Source organism: Anabrus simplex, chromosome 9 (genome assembly GCF_040414725.1).
Source record: "Anabrus simplex isolate iqAnaSimp1 chromosome 9, ASM4041472v1, whole genome shotgun sequence".
NCBI classification, from domain to species: Eukaryota; Metazoa; Arthropoda; class Insecta; order Orthoptera; family Tettigoniidae; genus Anabrus; species Anabrus simplex.
In genome coordinates this window covers 149,057,532-149,079,961 of record NC_090273.1, presented here as the reverse complement: position 1 = coordinate 149,079,961, position 22,430 = coordinate 149,057,532, and the positions used below count along the sequence as shown (strand labels likewise).

At 42.9% G+C, this 22,430-nt stretch overlaps 1 protein-coding gene across 1 annotated transcript in view; it reads left to right on the top strand.

Moving 5' to 3' along the window:
* Positions 1-19,294: 19,294 nt before the first annotated feature.
* The window catches only part of LOC137502168 (uncharacterized), a 110,314-nt gene continuing 107,178 nt past the window's right edge, over positions 19,295-22,430 (top strand). Inside the window, exon 1 of the mRNA XM_068229177.1 lies at positions 19,295-19,325. Coding sequence (XP_068085278.1) covers positions 19,295-19,325 — 31 coding nt within the window. The remainder of the gene's footprint in view (positions 19,326-22,430) is intronic.

The window sequence follows — 22,430 nt, the reverse complement described above, 5'->3', positions numbered from 1 at the left end:
ACTTGGGATCCGTCGTCATCTCAAACTGTGACACCACTCCTGATACTCGGATGAGGGTAAATGCAGCTTGGCTCAAGTGGAGACAGGTCACTGGAGTCCTCTATGATAAAAAGATGCCTCAATATCTAAAGGCAAAAGTTTATAAGAGTGTGGTACGGCCAGCAGCGATCTATGGGACTGAATGTCGCCCCATGACGAAACAACAGGAGCAAATGTTGACAACCATGGAGATGAAGATGCTTCGATGGTCCATGGGGCTGACCCGATGTGACCACATAAGGAACACGGACGTCCGGCAAAGGTTTGGTGTCGCGCCCATCATAGACAAAGTGAGGGAAGCCCATCTCCGCTGGTACGGCCACGTCATGAGTAAACAGGACGACTCAGTTGCCAAAACAGCGCTCCACATCAACCCAGAGGGAACAAGACCACGAGGAAGACCGGCAAAGAGATGGACTGACAACATCAGGGCAGACATGCACAGTGTTGGCTTAACACCAGAAGACGTCAACGACAGACAGAAATGGAGGAGATGTAGCAAAGCAGCAGACCCTGCAAGTCGGGATTAATGCTAAGAAAGAGAGAGATCGTCTATCTCTCCCTCATTTATTTCGTACCATTGTCGTTAATTTTATTCTTCTGTCGATCACACCGTGTAATATGAGATGATGTCCCCTTACATAATACATTCTATTCTTAGCACGTAATTAACCGGTCCCTACGCTACATAATTAATATATTATAAAGATATTTACATAATACACAAACAAAAATACACATACCACTGAGCTAAACTCCAGGACTCCCTAATCTGGCACCAACACGAACAATGTTGGACATCGGTTCTGTTTGAACTCAAAGTAATACACACTAACACTAAACACAATCATATGTACACATCATGTATAAATGGGGCCATTCCTGTAAGAAAACATGGTTATCAATATCTTCTGCCCCAGCGCAAGCTTAATGGAAGCTCGCACAAGGCGGTCCATTCTGACCTGGGCTCAAACTGGACACCTTCCGACTGAGAGGTACATGTCTGAAAATCCCTAGATTATCCACGGCCTCATACTACCGGATATTGGGGAATCTATAATCATTTATTAACTATCTTCTAAATCACCGTGATATTATCAGTTACACAAGTGTTCTTAGCCGAACCATTGAAAACAAACAAATAGGCACGGTGTGAAATCCAGAGTCCCGAGTCTTTAACTTCAGTAACACAGTAGGGCCGCTTTGTTGCTAGGGGAGAGAAAGCGAAAAGGGGAGCTCATTGTGCGCCACTACTGTCACTCATTCACTGGCTACGCAGTTTACCATTACAACGGCCAGCTCTTCTTCCCTGGAGACACATATTTCTGGCCCACTTCATTTGTTTTTCCATCTTACCGCAGAATTCCCAAGAAATCTTCCCTTATTCTCGACCCTCTCATTCTTATCGTTGAGCGCCGAATGTGGGGCAACATAACATCCGAATTATCTCATCGTAGACTATCTGGGCATTCGGCCCTCTCACTACATCTCATATCGCGTATCCTAATTTCTTGGAGCATAGGGCTCTCATGATTCCTTTCCCGTCCCTTCTTAGTCCTCTTTGCTCATCGCAGAAGATATACATATATATTTTGACCATCCGTTAAAGCCCCGGCCTCTCTGTAGCTCACACTGGTAACGAAGAAAACAAAAAGAACTCCAGACAAATTCTGGTAAAATAATCAATAATCATGGAACTTGCATATTGTCCCTCACATAATTTACCTAAATAACACAGTTCTGTACCTCTCTCAGTCGGGACTTCTTCTCTCTTGCTGTTCATGCCTTAATTATACGTATCAGCTAAACATGCATCGTCTAACTGACCCATGAGCTCCCCAGCATATACGATAGCCATATTTGACATTAAATAACAATCTTTGGACAGGGTCTTCCCTGCTCATCAACACTACTGTTCCAACCACCCCTAGGGGAACTCGAAATACTCTTCTATCCTTATTTTCCATACATGCTAGGATATTATACATATTACTAATAATTACTCCTCACAAAAACGAATCCCTAAGAAAGAAATGGTTTGTCCGGAGAGTTAGCTCCCTTGAATTTACGTTATCATGATAAAGAACAATAAAATTTCCATTTAAGGACATGCATTATTCACAACATTTAGGTATTACAAAAGAAGAAGCTCATCCTATGACTCGGTTATACTTCATCGTGCTAAGAAAATATATATGACATCAACTCATCTATCTGGTGGCTGTGTGTTTTCCTTCCACGGGAGACCCATGGTGGAGCTTACTGCTGCATCGCCTTGGCGCTGGAAACGAGCGTGTTTCCCTTCGATCCTGGTCTGCAAGGTCCGTCATCCTGGTTGGCTCGTGCACTGCTACAATCTTAAAGTAATCCAAAAGGGTGACACTCCACAACTCGTCACACGTCCCTCTGTTTACAGCGACATACACACAGAACTTACACAATATATTTCCTTACGCAGGCAGGCCATTTTAATCACAAGCGGCGCTCATTCACAGCATGAATCGGGTGGCTCACGGTATTTGAGAACCCTGACTCAGAGTAGCGGTTTGGATGATACCAATGTATAGATACCACGTACTCATTTAGGCCGGCATTTTTCATAGCCGACTCACGCTACTCATTCATAAATATTATGCTCGCAGCCTAATTAATTGACACGCGGCGCTGAGACATTTGCCTAGGATCGCTTGGCTACTGCTTGACTTCCCACCTCTACTTCACAAGGCTTTTATAATTCACGGCCGCGACGGACACAATAACTCTGTCTTTGTAAGCGGTCAATAGATTGCGGACGGTAACTGTAAAAACTGGAACACAATGTAACACACTATCCTCTCTCAACGACCCTCTAGGAACTGTCTTCAGCGAGGGCCAGTCCAGCCTTTATTACTTCCGCGCTGGAAGACGGGGGGGCGTAGGCCTTTCACGGTTCATTAAGTTCGCTAGCTCCTTTCATCCCGGGAATTCAAGACATTTAAATGGTGCGTATTGTAACCCTCTACTTCCTCTTTCATTTGAGCCAGGTGTGATCGAGCTGCGATCGGCAGTTCTCACGTAATTAGGCTCCCGCCATTAATTATTTCATCAGCGACCGCTTGGAGAGTGGAGTCATCTTTGGGTGCGACTCTTAGCTTGGGTAACGCTCTAAATTCACATGTGTTAGTAATACATTACAGCTGGACATCTAGTGAACTCATTTCGCCCCTTGAATAAAGTATTCCATATTTTCAGTCTGGGATACGCAGAAAATTCAGCTCTATTCATTGGTGTGCCTCCCATAATTTTCCCATGTCTGGATCAAAATATCATATAATTTTTACGCACCAAAATTCGACGTTGGCATTCGTGGAACGTGCATAAAAAACCGGAAGTTCCTTCTGTTAGTTTGGAACCCTGGGAAACTAGGTCACACTTCTGGGCGTATCAGACTACCGTAGCGTCACGTCGTATCTCCAACTCTGTCTGCAAGTTGAGAGGGCTTTTTTTACGAGGGCTTGGCTCCAGCCCAAGCTTTCCTTTGTTTTCCAGGCGATATTTCGCGGGTCTCGTTCTGGCCACACGCCGCTCGATCCCTTCGCCCCTCATCCTACAAGTGACGCGACTTTTGAACTGATTTTAAATAGGGTAGAAAGGCACCTATGCTGTCAATGAGCTGTACAGGACACTGTACGGTTTCATAATAAAATACTTCGTCGTCATATTACTATTATTATTATTATTATTATTATTATTATTATTATTATTATTATTGCCTCATTATACCAGTGACAACCTTTGAAGATCATAAGTAACACGCATATACCATTAAAATGAACTAGCAACACACATGCTCTACTTAACCAACAACAAAGTGAAAGGAAATGCAAACCCTACTAATAGTAGATAAATCAAACAGTCTAGAATACAATCATACGAAATCTACAGAAAGGAAAATATATGGTTTAGTGGGTACTCATGTTTTTGATGCAGACAGATTCAGCTGGGATGTGTAAACATGAACACAGGTCTCCTCTCCCGATTACGTAGTCGTACAAGTTCATTGTGCTGGCTCACACAATTACAGCGTAGAAGTACATGATGTCTGCACAGTCAGGCAATATGAAGTTGTGGCGATAATTCTTTGAAATTCTTGTGGAGATCCTTCCTCACTGATCTATAACTGAAGATCTTGCTCTCGTAGTTAGGCTGAAACTGAGATTCAAATTAGAGGTTTGATCCACTTGTATTACATCACTAAATTGTGCACTATAATACTTAACTTGTCTAACACTTGATGCAAAGATGTACAACAGTTGATGCCCCATTTCCTCTGGCACCATAGAATAATGTCCAATACATCTAACTTCTCGTTGATCTATTTATTAGGAGTCCTACAGTTGCGTACCAAACACCGCAAACTGCTTAAAATTGTCTCTGGACTCACGCCCTGTAGTACTCTATGTTGTACGTTTCCACAAGTTCACTCGTTAAATAATAACCTCTTCTCGACGACTGGAAATGTTCCAAGTGGGCTTAGGAACGATGTAATCCACACGAAATCGTGGAATGAAATTCGAATTCGAAGTCAAAATACGAACTCATTAGGACATTTTGGAGACCAAGTCCATAAAATTAGGTAAACGTATACGAAGTTCCAGACTTTTTCTTTCAGACGAAGGTCTATCATTTAGACTCCTTCAAAAGAAAATGTTCGTCCCTTGACATCTTCTCCCTTCTTCAGAAAATACCAGAAGAGTAATATGACTGCTCATGACTCTCACACCATACTCACATTTCGCCTCTCTCATATCGTACTAACTTTTACCTCTCAACCAATGAACAAGTAAGGTGACGTAGTCTCCCTATTAGAGTTTCTATTGGTCGAGATTTTAGCTTAAATATGAAAATGAAATGAAATGTCGTATGGCTTTTAGTGCCGGGATGTCCCAGGATGGGTTCGGCTCGCCAGGTGCAGGTCTTTCTATTTGACACCCGTAGGCGACCTGCGCGTCGTGATGAGGATGAAATGATGATGAAGACAACACATACACCCAGCCCCCGTGCCATTGGAATTAGCCAATTAAGGTTAAAATTCCCGACCCGGCCGGGAATCGAACTCGGGACCTTCTGAACCGAAGGCCAGTACGCTGACCGTTCAGCCAATGAGTCGGACAGCTTAAACATGATTTGTCCCCTCTTGCGAGAGTATGGATCATTCCATAAAACTGGCGTCTCTTCTCCAAACTTCTCTTGCGTGACGAGTACACCGCTGTGACGTAGTTCATGTGTCCTTGACCACTCGATCCAGTTCCGACTCACGTTGCTCTCAACGGGACGGCCTAGCTATCAGCTGATAACTGGTCCGTGCGTATGGATGAACTTTACGCAAATTAAAGCAAATCTCAATTTCTCCCATAAGGTGCCATTTGGAGGGGTACAATATATAAATGTTTCGTAAGTGAACAGCTAAAGCCATAGAACGCCGATGTGTTCCGGCATTACTCTTTTATTTTCCGACATAATCATCAAAGTTATTGAAGCATTTGCCTTAGCGTAAAATGAGTGTCTCCCTTGCATGATGATACAAATGGGCGTCCTATTTGTTGAATACGCGTAACTCATTCAGTGTTATACGTCCGTTCTCTTGTACCATCACCCTATGGGTGGCGGCGGTAGAATAGCATTCCCTGCCTGTCGTAAGAGGTGACTAAAGGGGTCTCAGGGGCTCTTAAGCCAACGGCCGTAGCCGTGTTGAAACACCGGATCCCGTGAGATCTCCGAAGTTAAGAAACATTAGGTGCGGTCAGGAGTTGGATGGGTTGCCACGCGCTGTTGGTGGAGGTAAGGGATTGGAGGAGCGGAAAGGAACTGGCCACTCTACCCCACGTAAACTCCGGTTCAGGAACACCTCTGCGGAGGTTCGGACCTGCCTTCGGGCAGAATAACCCTTACCTAGGGGCTCTTCTTGGGAGTGTGGGTTGGTAACCAAGATGCCATTAGCTGAGTCCTGGCATTGCTTCCACTTACTTGTACCAGGCTCCTCAATTTCATCTGTCCTATCCGACCACCCTTGGTCAACCCGTCTCTTTTAAGATCGCGCCTGAGTTAGGTGGTGGTGGTTTTTTCAAAGGTAGTACGATAGGTAATCATCCTCTCTAAACAAATTAATGAAAATAAAATAAAAATATATATTCAACGAAGGAATTTGGAAACGATGTACAAAATAAAACAAAAAATATTGAATTGGGCCGAAAAATTACTAACGAATCAAAAGGGAACGTGTGTTCCCTGAGTAACAGTATACTTGTAATTCACATTCCCTTGAATAATCCACTGTCGCACATAAAACGGATGACGAAATCAGCAGTAGCCGCGTCATCGGCTAGTATGCGTTGGAGTGTTTCCTGCAGGCCGATGCTCCGCCTTAGGCCAGAGAGATCGGCGCACTCTGTGAGGATGTAGGCCATGGTGAAGTCGGCACCACAAGAACAAACTGGGGATCTTCCCTCCTTAGGAGATAAGAGTGCGTAGATCGTCCATGACCTATACTCAGCCAACACAACACTTTGGCCTCCCTCCGTGAAGGCCGGACGGAAGACCGCCACATGAAGGTTGTCTTAAATTGCTCTGAGCTTATTGGGAGTGCGGTTATCTATCCACTCCGATTCCCAGGACGCCAATATTGTTCGACGTAGCTGAGAACAAATATCGTTAGCAGGTACATTATTATGTCTTGGAAGTAAAACTACCGCTTCCTTTGCAGCTATATCCGCAAGTTCGTTTCCCGCAAAGTGATTTTGGTGCAAGCTTCACTTAACCTGGTTAGAAGGTCGTGAATCTGCTGCACCAGTGGGTGTTGCGAGAAACAGGTTTCAATAGACTGCAGAGAACTTAACGAGTCGGTACGCATAAGAAAGTGGTTCCTTTCGTCACCCAATGCCAACTGCAGAGCTTCGAAGATGGTGTAGAGCTCCGTAGTATACATGCTAAATACACTTGGAAGCGAGATTTTCGTGCTCATATCATCGGTGACGAAAGAGCAACCTACATTTTCTCCAATTTTAGAACCATTTGTGAAGATATGTCTCGCGGCCGGATATTGGAGAACGAAGTCCTGGAAATACCTCCGAAAAATGGAGGAATCTGTGTTCACCTTGGGTCCACGGAGTAGGATCTAACGAACCACGGAGATACCTCGCTAAAAATCTGTTCAGGACAGCCACCGATATCTATATTTAAATCTTGACATAAGCTCTCAATTCGAACCCAACCGGTCGTGTGGCATTCGGCCGGTCTTGATACCTCTGGTGGTATTGGGTAATAAAGATGCATTGGCAGCTTGGATGCAACGACACTTCACGAATTTTGGCAGCATACGTGAGGGGTAACTGCTGCCTCTTTATTCGTAAAGATGGAACTCCCGCTTCAGCGAATGGGCTGGGAATGGGTCTAGTACGGAAAGCTCCCGTTGTCAGCCTAACTCCACATTGATGAATACTGTCCAAAAGGCTCAGTGTAGATTTTAATGCCGAGCCATAAGTCGCACGTTCATAGTAAATTCGGGACAGGACTGTAGCCGTGTAAAAACGTAGCAGCACCGTACGGTCATCTCCCCCACGAAGTGCGGCTGAGAAACTTAAGCATGTTAAGTCTCTTCATGCAGGCAACCTTCAACTGACGCATGTGGGGGCACCACGTTAGTCTCTTATCAAAATTGAAAACTTAGAAATCTGTAGGTGTCTACCACTGGTAAGACACTGTTTCTCAAGCGGAGTTTTGGTTCATGATGCACAAGCCCACGTCGACAGAAGTGCACAACTGAGGCTTTTGCCGCTGAAAATCGAAAACCATGTTGCAGGGCCTATCTGTCGACTCAGTTATTAGCTTGCTGTAGCTGTTTCCTCAGTAAACGCCACCATTCCGGAGCTGTAATGTAGAGCTAAATCGTCTACACACAGCGATGGAGCGACTGCGGGCCCAGCAGCGGCAACTGTTCCGTTGATGGCGATTGCGAACAGCGTTACACTCAGTACCGATCCATGAGGTACTCCATTTACTTGACCATAATATTGATAAAATGCATTCCCTTCTCGGACTCGAAAGAGCCGGAGGGACATGAAGTTGTCAATAAACGTTGGCATATTTCCCCGAAATCCACACTGGTGTAATGTGGTGAGAATCCCATATCGCCAGGTAGAACCGTAAGCTTTCTCCAGGTCAAAAAACATGGTGACTAAGTATTCCTTCCGGAGAAAGGCCTCCTGAATGGCGCTCTCCAGTCTGACCAGATGATCAGTAGCAGACCGATGAGAGCGAAAATCACACTGGTAGTTATACAAGAGACCCTCGTTTTCCATGGCCCACACAAGACGCCGGTTAAGCATCTTTTCAAGTAGCTTACAAAGGCCATTTGTAAGTGATATTGGCATAAAACTATCCAGAAGTTTTGGATCATTACCTGGCTTGGGAATTGGTATCACAATTTCCTCACGCCACTGAGATGAAAAGACACCCTCACTCCATAGTCTGTTGAATAGGGTGAGGATACCCTTGAGACATCTGTGACTCAATTGCTTAAGCATTTCATTGTGGATTTTGGCGTGTCCAGGAGCCGTGTTTCTGCATAGTGCTAGTGCACTCCGCAACTCCCACTCCGTGAAAGGCACGTTGTAGGGATGCGAAGCACTAGAGGCGAAAGAGAGATGGTGTGCCTCTGCTTCGCGCTTAATTGATAGAAATGCAGAGTCGTATCTCCCAGAGCTGGACGTATCTGCGAAATGTGACGTGATGTGGTCTGCAATGACTGAAGGAATCGTAACCATATCTCCATTAATGGAGATTCCCGGTACTGAGGACACATTCTGTACTCCGACAATACGGCGGAGTTTTTTGCACACTTGTGGTGACGGATTATTGCCGTCATGGAAGATACAAATTTTTCCCACGTAGCTTTCTTACTTTCTCGAATCAAAAAACGGGCCTTCGCGCGCAGACGCTTAAATGTGATATGATTGGCCATCGTAGGATTCCGACGATAATGCTTAAAAGCCCATCGGCGATTACGTATAGCTACTGCAATTTATTTGGTTCACCATAGGACCTGTCTGCAGCGAGGAATACCGGCCGACGAAGGAATTGTTTCCTCTGCAGCAACTGGAATTCCAGTAGTAATGGAAGAAACGTGGTCGTCAACAGACTCCAGCATGTCATCGGCTTTCTTGCGCGTCCGGAAAATTTGGCCAAATTGCCCGCCGAAGTAACCAGCGCTTTGATACTTAGGACTGTCTTTGATTCAAGAGAGATAGAATTATTGGGAAGTGGTCACTATCATAGAGGTCAACGTGTACTTGTCACCGTAGCAGTGGAACTAGCGCACGGCTGCACAAAGTGACATCCAGGTGTGAGAATGTGCCATTTGCGCTGCTGAAATGATTCGGCTCCTCTGTGTTAAGCACACAAAGATCGAACTGGTTGATCAATCGCTCGAGCATCCTCCCTCCAGCACCGGAAGACGGAAAACCCCAGAGTGGGTTACGGGCGTTTACGTCTCCCAGCAAGAGAAAAGGAGGGGTGTAACTGAGCGATCAAATCGTGTAGTGCATGTATTTCAAGATCGTAGTCCGCTGGAATGTACAACTTGCTCACGCTTGTCATTACTTGCAACGGAGCGCGAACTGCAACTGCATCTAGCTGAGTAGGGGGCGCAACATCGTCGCTGAAGATGGCGGAGCTAACTAAGGTACAAACGCCCCAAGTGGCCGCGCCATCCACGGCTACTCTGTCTTTAGAGTAAAGATGATATCCTCTCATAGTCGTGTCGTGTCCAGGTCTCAAACGAAATTCCTGTAGACAGACTATGGAGACTATGGATAGACTGAAACTGTTATCAATTGAAGCAACTCAGCTCGGCGACAGTGATGGTGCCATTGTGTGGATTGATAACTTCACGAAATTAGGACAATTGTTTGCCCTTCTTTCCGTCAACTACTTGCCAATTTCCGCCGTCTTTGTTCGTTTCCGTTTTGTGATCGTCACCATCTACAATAATGATGGTTTCAGTCTCCATTGTGTCCTCAGCAGAGGGTGACTTCGAGACTGAGCTCTCTGACTTTGAACGGTGGGCCATCTTCGTGGGAGAATTGAGTTCCCCAGAAGGGGTTCGAACATGAGGCCGTCGGGGCCTCTCGTTCTTTCCCGCCGTGTGCTTATGCTTTGAAGGAGATCCGGCAGATGGTTTGCCGGTCTTCTTCGGGGATGTTGTGATCCCCGATGGGGTTGGAGAAGACTTTTTCTCATATTTTTTTTTTGCTAGTGGCTTTTACGTCGCACCGTGAAAGGTATGTCTTATGACGACGATGGGGTAGGAAAAGTTAGGAGTGGGAAGGAAGTGGCCGTGACCTTTATTAAGTTAAAGCCCCAGCATGTGCCTGGCGTGAAAATTGGAAATCACGGAAAACCATCTTCAGGGCTGCCGACAGTGGGATTCGAACCCACTATCTCCAGCTCACAGCTGCGAGCCCCTAACCACACGGCCAACTCGCCCGGTCTCTAACTTCTTAGGGGAGTGCTGGGGCTTCCCTTTCTCCTCCTTCTTGACCTGTACTTGAATAGGAAGGCTGGAGGAAGGTTTTCCAGCCGTATTTGGGGGAAGTCATCCCCCCCCCCCGAACTTGTAAGGGAGAACTTACCAGCCGAAGGTGCCTGGGAAGTGCCCTTTCCAGACGTTTTCGGCAATAACGCACTAACCGATGTTTTCATTGTAATTTGTGCTTTCTTTACTTGGTTGTTTGTGCTGTAAGGAACTGTCTGGTTGCTATGATGGTTTCTCGGGAGCGGTTGCCACAAACCTTATTGGTGTTATCGGTACTTTCGCTGCCTTCTCAACAAATTAGCTGTAGAATTTTGGAGGGGTCATTGATTTAAATTTCCTTCGGGCATCTGGATAAGATAGTTTATCCAGGGTCTTATTGTCCTGGATCTTCTTTTCTTCCTTGAATGTGAGAAAATTCTTTGCAGTTTACACACACGGGTAGTGGTGTGCATTCTGCACCGGTATGTGCCCCTTTTCCACATTATCCACAAGTTGCTGAGCCTTGACAACGCGGTGATATGTGACCAAACCTTTGGCAGTTGTAACAGTTCATAGTTGCTGGAATACAAGGTCGAACTGTCAGCGTATACATTGAAACTTTAATTCGTTTAGGCAGTGTCTGTTTGTCAAAGGTCAGTATTAAAGCACCTATGTCGTGAAGATTGGCTCCGACAGGTCTCTTGAGCCTCTTAACGTCGGAAACCTCACCAGCGGGACTCGAACTGATTAATTGCGGTATCAAACTATAAAGAATGAATGCCTTAAGGATCATAGCCACCAGGTTGCCTTGCTTCTGTAGAATGTCCTCGTATCGCGTGTAGCAGTACTTTTGTCATCTAATAATAGCTTGTTGAAACAATGTACAGAGTGTACACAAAGTTCGTATACCCCTATCATGACGAATATATGAACAAGTGTGAGGACTCCTCGAGTTCAGGCGCGCCCCGCCAGGTAGCGCTAGAGTGGGCAAGCTCCACAGTACCGATCAGCTGGTCTTAGGAATGATGCCAGAGAAAACGTATTACTCCGTAACTGATAAGTATATAGGCCTACACTGCCCTTTAAAAAGTACAGTGAGAGATTACAATTAAAATACCACGGCAGGGTACAATGGAAAAAAAATCATACATGGAAATAAGAGCTACGGTCTTCATCACATGTTGAGGAAAGCATAGGTTACTGGAGTGTACACAGATAAATAGTACATAACTCCCAGCACATTAAAACAAACACCCATGAACTGTTTAAAGGTAAACTCAATTTGTCGGTTATTGGACTTCCGAAAGCTTGCGAGAAGATTCGACAGCGAATTAGGGGAAATGTGAGGCACTGCTCCTGGGCGTAATTTCCATGTCATGCGAGAGATAGCCACTCTTTCACCACTCATTGTAAAATTATCTGATTTTACTATCAAATCATGAGAGAAATGAACATGAAAAATTCTGCTATTACGCGTTATTCCTTCCGTGTAATAGCTCTGGCCTATTTTTCAAATTGATTTCTATCCCTGGGTGGTGAAAAAAAGAAGAATCGCATATCACCAACTACTCTACCATATCCTGACTTACAGCGAGGCACAAAACAGTACGGCATGCTGAACTCTTAAATGAATCAAGCTACATAGATACATGCTTGAAGTACACAACACGCAATGAACTGAGTTTAGGAACTGAAAGCAAAGAAAATTCAACTTTCACCGAAATAGTTCGCACAATACCGTAACGTCTCCCGGACTTTTCTATACGCGGCTTGCCATAACTACTGGAGCACGTGTTGGATATAATCGCTTGCATTGGTAGGACCACAAACTACCATGCTCTAATGACTGAGTCCTCACACTTAATCTAATATACGACATGGTATTACTGCAGTCTGCGACCTGTCAACGCTACCAAGTAGCATAAAAGTTAACTTCTCCTCCATTCGCCTCACATGACCGCACCATTGAAGCCGCTTTATTCCCAACTTCTCATTTAGCCTATCTCCCTCCTCATTCCGATTGCCCTCTTGCCAGCGTTCTCGCCTGTTTGTACCTGCAGCCATATCTATTACTTCCGAATTATGAATAAAAAATTCGGAATCCACTCATGTTCCATTCCCGCAGAGCAAAGTCTATCTAAAATCAGACCTATGTCAAGATAGTTTCGTCCAAGAACTTTGCAACATCTTAATTCAATTTGACTTTGATTGTGTTTAAATGTGCTTTATTTAGTACTAGCAAGATACCCGTGCTTCGCTACGGTATTATAATGAAATTTATAATTGAATGCTTAACGTTTTATATATAATCCGCTGAAATTCGCGATCTAACTCGTTTTCTGAGAGAATCTGCCAAAATTCGTGATCTGATTCGTTTTCTGAGAGATTACGGCAAATTTCTTCCCATTTTTCAATGTTTCTTTCCAGCAAACGATTTCGTACCTTCCGGGCTATGTCCAGAAATTCCACCCGGCCAGTTGGGTCCCTAAATCTTTGGCATCCTTTCCTATAGGCATTTTAATATGGATAAAATCCTTGAGGAGATCCGACGTGGTGTCGTCTTGGGTGCCTTGGCGGTACTGAACTCGCGGCCGGACTTGCATTCGTAGTCATAACCCAGCCAGGGCCCGATTCGAGCGCGGTCCGCGCATTTTGACGACGGTCCAGAACATTATTATTATTATTATTATTATTATTATTATTATTATTATTATTATTATTATTATTATTATTATTATTATTATTATTATTATTATTATTATTATTATTATTATTATTATTATTATTATTATTATTATTATTATTATTATTATTATTATTATTATTATTATTATTATTATTATTATTATTATTATTGATGGTCTGGAACCCACAGCAAGATGTAAGACCGTTACTTGGCGGTAAATTACATCCTCTGCCATCGTCATTGCTGACAATGTTACCAGCACCATCGTCGCGCGTAGGCAAGTGCGCGAGATTTCTGGCGACACGAATTATATACTTCCGTGATTTATTGACCTTATTATGGAGGTAAACAATTGCACGGTCAATATCATTCATATTGTTTATCTCAAATGTGTTTAAATTTTTATTTATATGCCAGGAGAATCTACTGTAATCTAAGAACGTTCTCCGAAGTAAAAGATGGCTCTTGCAAACGAATCCAGGAAAGATTAAAAATGATCGGTTTATGATCAGAATAAGTACATCGAAAATCTACAGCCTGTTTCCAGTCATTCGACAGGGTCAGGAATGGAATGAATAAAGCCCCCATCTAGCGGCGACAATAGGAATTGTGCCGGCTGCCGAAGCCTGTCGCACTCCTCTGGGGCAATGGATAATGAATGACAAATGAAATGAAATGATATTTGACAGTGTTGCTGGAATGAATGATAACAGGGAAAACCGGAGTATCCGGAGTAAAACCTGTCCCGCCTCCGTTTTGTCCAGCACGAATGTCACATGGAGTGACCGGGATTTGAACCGCGGAACCCAGCTGTGAGAGGCCGGCGCGCTGCCGCCTGAGCAACGAAAGCTCCTTATAAGTACATTATGAACATTAAAATCAATTGGTCTTACCTCCTTTTACACCCCACCGCCGATAAGTTTATTTACCCCCTCCCCCCCAAAAAAAAGTTAAGAGAAGGCGTGTTTCTTTATGTTTAAAGGAGATTCAAAACACCAATGTTCATGTCTATTACCTTCACCTTTGAGATATAAGTATCTCCATAAAAATAATTCAATTTTTTTCTCTTCCTTTCACACTCCTCCCCCTCCCCCCCACACACGTGATTTTCCGGCAAAAACTTGTTTCTTTAATAGTAAAGGATCTTCTAAATACCAATTATCATGACTCTAACTTCTTCAGTTTTTGATTTATGTGTACTCATGAAAGGAATTCAACTCCTTTTCACTCCCGCCCCCCAAGATGATTCCCACCAAAAAACTCGTCTTTGTTTTAAAAGGAGATCCAAATACAAATTTTCACGTCTGTAACAACTTTAGTTTTTATTAGATGTAAGTATTCTCATACAATTAAGTCAATTAATTTTTCAATTCTTTCACCACCTCCCGACCCCCCCTCCCACCCCTTCATTGGATTTTCCGAGAATACGTATTTCTTTACTTTTAAAGCAGATTCATATATCAAATTTCACGTCTATAACCTTCATTTTTGATATATCAGTAGCCTAATTAAAAGAATTCAACACCATTTTCAGTCACATTTACTCTCCCCCCCCCCCTTCAACCCAAGTGGTATTTCCGAAAAATAAAAATATACGTTACTTGATTTTTAATAGAGATAAAAGTACCATTTTTCACTTCTGCAACATGTTAAGTTTTTTGAGATATACTGTAGAAATTCTCGTTTTAAAATTTCACCCCCTTTTTAGCTCCCCTTAAGTGGAGTTTCCAAAATCAAATCACCTATGTTTATTTACATTTACAGGAGATTCCATATACCACCTTTTACGTCTGTAACATTTTAAGTTTCTCAGATATTCTGTAGATATAGTCTTTCAAAAACTTCACCCCAAATTGTCACTCCTGTTTAACCGACATTAATTGAATTTTCCAAAAACAAGAAAATACGTGTTTATTTTTAAAGGAGATCCTATATGCAAAATTTTCAGTTCTGTAATATCTTCAGTTTCTGAGATATATGTATCCTCATTAAAGCCGTTCAACCAATTTTCAGGTCTGTAATATCTTCAGTTTCTGAGATATATGTATCCTCATTAAAGCCATTCAACCATTTTCAGGTCTGTAATATCTTCAGTTTCTGAGATATATGTATCATCATTAAAGCCATTCAACCAATTATTCACCCATTTACACCCCTCCCATTGGGATTGTCTGAAAACAAAGAATACATGTTTCATTATTTTTAAAGGAGATTCTAAATACCAATTTTTACTTCTGTAAACTTTTCAAGTTTTAAGATGTATATAAACTCATTTTAAATATTCACCCCCCCCTTTTCACCCTCATATTTGGATTTTCGAAAAACGAATAAAATGCCTCATTCTTTATTTTAAATTAGATCCCAAATACCAATTTTCAGGTCTGCAATATCTTCAGGTTCTGAAATATAAGTAGCCTCATTAAAGGCATTCAACCAGTTTTTCACCCTTTTCCACCCTTCCTATTGGGATTTTCCGAAAACAAAAAAATACGTGTGTTTCTTTATTTTGAAGGAGATTCTAAATACCAATTTTTACATCTATAAACTTTAAAGGTTTAGAGATATAGATTCACTCATTTTAAAAGTTCACCCCCTATTTTCACCCCCTTAGCGACGGAATATCCAAAACTTCTCTCTTAGCGAGCACCTGCATCTTAATGTGAATGCATTCCCAAAATTGCATTTCTTTATGTCCAGTAGTTTTGACTCGGCGATGATGAATCAGTCAGTCAGTCAGTCAGGACAAGTTATTTTATATATATAGATTAATTATGATAGCATTAATAATCATTCTAATCTATAATAATTGGTTTAGTGTAAGAGGCCAATAAAGACATTTATATATCTATCTACTACCATTCTGGGATGATAGTATGTACGATAAATATATTTTCAATTTTCCTGTTCCAGTTTTGTAGACATTCAATCCTCTTTGGTTTATTTACGGTTTACGTCACTTTAGTTTTGGATATGCTAATTTTCATACTATACTCACACCACCAATGCTATGTTCCTGGATACTAGATTGCAGGCTTTCGCCACAGCCTGCGTTTAGGACGAAGTCGTCAGCATCGGCCAAACTGCTTACTACATTTCTAACCAACTGAATCTCTCCTTGGCATGAATACCTTTCCTTGTCATTATTGATCGCCATGTAAACTATGAACAATAAGGTTGAAACAGCCGTGTCTAACTCCAGTAACAATTCTGAACCGATAATTCATTCTAAATCAATTCTCAGTGTGGCCCGTTCATGCACATAAATACCTTCAGTGTCTGTTATAATCTACCCCTGAGTGGTGGTGGTGATTACTGTTTTAAGAGGAATTACAACTGGTCAACCATCCTCTATTAACACTAATCAGAGGAAAATATGGAAGGGGTCCGTCGCCTCGAAGAATGAAGATATCAGCCAAAGGAAGACAAGGGTGTGAACACGAAATTCTCCCTAGTATTCGCAACCTAACTCCGTTTGGGTTGCAAAAGAACAAGAGAAGTCGGATTAAATAGATGAAAGTGAGGAGCCTGGCACAAGTAAGTGTAAGCAATGTCAAGACTCAGCTAATGGCCACGTCGAACTCAACCCACGCTCCCAACCTATGAGCCCCTGGGTTCCCATTTAGTCACCTCTTACGATAGGCAGGTGATACTAGATCTTCTCTAGATCTGCTTATACAAACTTGAATGGTCCTTGAAGCCATTATTCTGTTTGATACCAGATTTACTACAGAGTAAAAGCAATAGAGTTCATTAACCGAGCCATGCCACGTATTAACACAGAGCAGCTGAAAGAAATGTTTTTACAGCATGTAGAATAGCTATAGGATTTCATGACTGTTAGAGCTGGAACTCCGGAGAATTAGCCTTCCACTTTTATTGCAATATGCTGCACAACGACACGGTTTTTTAATTCAATATCGAGCGAGCCCCATCGCCCAGTTAATACGAAGCAAGAGGTAATTCTAAAATGAATATATTGTATTCAATAACATTTTATATTGATAACGGTAATTGGTGACCAGATTGGATCAACATATTACTTGGAACAGTATCCAGAACGTAACGTGGTACAAAACTTCTATTACCTTGGTGTTTCATTGAGAGTCGTACTTTCTTCAGTTGTATGGGAAAAATATGTGTCCTGGCTGTATAAGCAACAATTTAGACTATTTTTATATCAGGTTTACGGATACTGTTTGTTTGTACACACATTCTGTGCCACGGTAAATATTTATTGTTATTTAAAATGAAAAATGAACGTAGAAGTCTTTCCTTGATGAAGATTATTTCCTGTCCCTCAGAGGCTGTCTTCTTGGACTGTGCGTTGGTTCTTACAGGCCTCTCCCATCCACGGTATCCCCTGCCTGTCGTAAGGGGCGACTAAAAGGGACCCCAGAACTCTTAACTTTGGAGCGTGGGTTGGCGACCATGTGGCCTTTAGCTAACTCCTGGTATTACTTCCACTTACTTGTGCCTGGCTCCTCAATTCCATCTACCCTATCCGACGTCCCTTGGTCGACTCATCTTTTCCGACCCAGAGGGTGACATACTCGTTGTTATCGACTTTGATTGTTGACAGCAGATGATGCCAAGATATTGAAAGAATGGCTGGTACAAGTGATTATACGATTGAGAATCGTTTGTTGGCCGCTGTGTGGATTCGTGGGCGTAAAATTAGCGGCAAATCAATTAAAAATGTGAGAGACGATTTCGTGGCGCGGTTTGTGAAAGCTGCACCGAAAAAGAGGACTTTGTTAGCGAAAGAAAAGGAAGTTTTTTAACTGGCAGTGATCGCGACGCACCTAGAAGTGGAAGACCATCCACCAGATTTGAACGTTGTGCTGACCTGGAAAAACCTTCTTCTTCTTCTTCTTCTTCTTTTTCTTCTTCTTCTTAATCTAGTTACCCTCCAGGATTGGTTTTTCCCTCGGACTCAGCGAGGGATCCCACCTCTACCCCCACAAGGGCAGTGTCCTGGAGCGTGGGACATTGGGTCGGGTATACAACTGGGGAGAATGACCAGTACCTTGCCCAGGCGGCCTCACCTGCTATACTGAACAGAGGCCGTGTGAGGGGATGGGAAGATGGCTGAGGTGGGAATCGAATCCACCTCTACTCATTTGACCTCCCGAGGCTGAGTGGACCCCCTTCCAGCCCTCGTACCACTTTTCAAATTTCGTGGCAGAGCCGGGAATCGAACCCGGGCCTAACCGCTGCACCACAGAGACGGACGTGGAAAAACCTATCCAGTAATATCCGGTCAAATCCATACATAAACGTGCGTCAAGGTTGGGGATACCGAAATCAACCATTAAGAAACATATCAAAGTGGATCTGAAAATGAGGTGTTGGCGTCCATCGAGTGTCAATGAATTATCAGATGATGATTTGGAGAGAGTGTTGATGCTTGTGGTTGGATGCTGCAACAATTCCAAACAATGGCTCAGAAGGCAGAAGCCATGCTAACTGACTAATGTGCGATTTATCGCAGCTGCCCTAGTCCCAATGTTTATTTCTGGGGAAAAGAATATTCACGTTTCTTTTTTTTTTTTTTCCTCAAGAAATCGAGCGCAATCCACCCTCGCGTCATGATCTCTGCTGGAATGACACAAACGCATCTCTGTTTGGCCCATAATTTTTTGATCGTTCTGCTAATCAGAACAATTACCACCAGATGATTAATGACTGGCTCATCCGTCAGCTGCAAAATGCGGGAATGTTAGACGTTGTTTGGTTTCAACACGATACGGCGCCGGCTCACTTCTCAGTGGCTGTGCGACAACGTCTGAACGCAGTCATTGGAAATCGCTGGATCGGTCGAGGATCGGACAATGATCCAGCTCCTCTTCCATGGCTACCAAGGAGCCCTGATATAACAACACCCGATAAAGCACTCTGGGGTTGCGTCAAGGAATAGGTGAGTAAGCAGCAGTATGTTGGAATTGATGATCTGAAACTGCGGTGCGCGAAGCTTTCCAGACAGTGACCCCAAAAATGTTGCTTAATACGAGCATCAGAACATGGCGCCGTATTCAGCTGTGCAGAGACAATGTAGGGACACATACGGTTGTTTTAGATTTATAACATGTAATTAGAAGTAAATAAATAATGAGTTTTGTTTGTCCAACCCTTTTGTGGACCCGGGTGGACCCGGGGTCGGGTATGAGGTGAGAAGAATCTGTCGTGGCGGGTTTTTTAAATCACCGAATGCCCTACCTGACGTCAACCTCACCAGAGGAGTTAATGAGATGAAATGAATGACGTGATATATGATAGTAGGAAGAGGGTGAAACCCGGTGCCGGCACATAGCCTACTCCTGTCGAATAGCACCAAGGGGTCTGTTCAAGGCTTAACGTTCTCACTCAACAGACGAATCACCATCAACAGCGTCATATGCCCTCACTCCATATGAACACTGCGGAGAGGTTTGGAACTTAGTCCAGGCTATTGACACGCAATCTAGTGATCTACCGGCTGACGGGACTCGAACCGGATAACCACGGTATCAGACCATATAGACTTCAAACCCTTAACGATCACGGCCACCAGGAGTATATTTATTTTTATATCATGTCAGTTTGAGTTTAATATAATGTAGGCGCATGACGAATAATAATATTAGTGAAATATGTTTTATGAAACAGGGTCCAGGTCACCGCGACGACTATGTTTTCACTAGTGGCGCCCAAGTTTAAGCACCAAACCACCGCCATAAAAATTTGTTTTCAGGTTTTCACACTTTTTCTTCTCCTAACCGTCAATCTGCAACAAAAGCCCCGTGACATGAGACGTGATATCACTGAACAAGCTTAAATTATGCCACGATCTTCTCGAAACAGATATTCTTTTCCTCTGCACAGGACTACCGGTGTATACCCACGAACGAGACACGTTGCACTAACGATAGTGGATAATCTACTGTACGTGCATAACGCAGTTGGTCCTTATCTGTTACAGCAGCAGAGCCTTTGCTGGTAGAACTGAGAATAGGCACACTTCATAGTCACATGTTGTAGTCAAAAGTACTATGAATCCGTGGTACTTTGTTACATTTTAGTGGTTCTACGAGTGTTCTTTGTTATTATTCAAGTTTAATAAATGTAGGGCTTGGGTCTGTAAATCATACATCTTGTGTTTGTGCGGGCGTTTAATATTCTGCTAGCCTTCGAACGCAATAAGAAACTCGAGTGCGATGATCAATAAAACCAAGCTAATTTGACGCAATACTTCACAACTCCTATAAGCGGGGGTTATGTGAACGAAACGCATCCAGGAAATTTCATTGTAAGTTTTGCCCTAAATGCAAGATAACAATTGCTTTCATGCAAATCAACAGTAAAATTAGCGGTAAATTAATAAATACCATTATTACGGCGACATTCTTCTGTGTCTTTTGTTTCCTTCCTGAGGTCCAGGACAAGCACCAACAAATGGAAGTGCCATGTCTGTGAATTCTCAATATCTTTGTCCATCATGACTAGCACGGGCAGTTCAGACGGGAAAATAGAGGTTAAACGTATACCGTAAGTAACACGGATCCCAAGATAATGGGTTCAAACCCGGCAAAGGTAGTCGGATTTTTGATGGGCGGAAAGAAAACCATTCGACACTCCATGTCGTACGATGTTGGCAGGTAAAAGATCTCTGGTGACACATTTGGTGTTTACCCGATAAAATTCATTAAATCTCAGCCACAACACAACTGTACGTACAGGCCATACTGTAGAAAGCGCACCAACCCATCAGCTGATCAATTGAGGCGAGCTAAGCGAATGTTACAAATTGTGCTTGTGAATGTAATTCATAAGGATTGTGGGCATTCTTTGCATAATTGTGACTGTTGAGACACAGAAATTTATATTTAAGTATATTGAATGTTTTTCCTTTTAAATTTATCACATCCGAATTTACGTAAACAGCTGTTATTAAGATCATGAGACCTCATAGTTTAGGTTAGGTATGGTATCTTCACGCAATGAGTAATATAAATTCACAGGATGTAAGACACCTCATGTATAATTTATTCATTTGTTATCTACAACACATTTTTGTGGAAATATAATGTGCTGCAAATTTAACTACACTTTGTGAAAGTTCGCAGTTGTCACAATGCTAAGAATTTCTGCGTACCACGGCGGATATGATGTGACCGTTCATCATATCATCAGGAATATATTATGGCATTCTACCGTTCAAATATGCCATTTTCCGCGCTCTTATACGATAATTAGCGCCCAAGTTAGCGCACGTTTATCCTCCCCGGGATACGAGTCACGCGCTATTCATTCCATGGGTCAAACTCTCATTATGCGTACTTTCTGCACCGAGTCGCATTTTAGCTTGCGGGCGAAAGCGCTCCCAGTCAGGTGCGAGTGGGACGAAAGTAGCCACGCCAGTATCTAGGTCACAAGCACGGCTCTCAACCCTGGAAAAATATAATTTCTTCGCTCTTTTCCCGCGAAAACACCATAAGACTTCAAATGTTTCAGAAAAAGTAATTGCAGAAATCAGGTAATACTTGATGGATTTCTAAGAGTCAAAGCTCATAATAATCGGCAGAATTTACGCAGATTTATCGCACCAAGAAGTGCTGTAATGGAAATGTAACCAAGTACGCAGCAAACAAATACTCTAACAGGTGTTCGCCAGATGGTGAAGACGGATGGCGGGAACAAATTCGCAAGCTTCCTAAGTTCAAGCCCCTCCCACACGAAGCCGCCAAAAGACGCTATGGAGATTACGTCAAAACGCACGAAGCTATGGCAATGAGGAACGATCAGTGAAAACTGGAGTGAACAAGCTTTAATTTGATATCACAATTAATGGTGGAAAGTGCCGACCAGCGGAGTGAATTTTCAGAAGGGGGTGGAGTTTATCCTCTCCATTAGGTCTGATACGGTTTCGCTATTTAAGGTGACCGCTTCAGAATAGTCATGGTACTTCGATGTTTCCAATTGCAGTGTGACGTTGTGTATGTTGTGAGTGACTCTTCAACAAGTCTTTGTTATAAAGTGTGTGAAATTCAGTGGCTATTTGTTGGTGTCTACAAGTTTCATAATAATGATAATAATAAAAATATCAACATTGGTATAATTGTGCGTAAATGTGCGGAGGTATTCGTACTTTGCAAGGACGTGACGGTGATTCTTCATGTG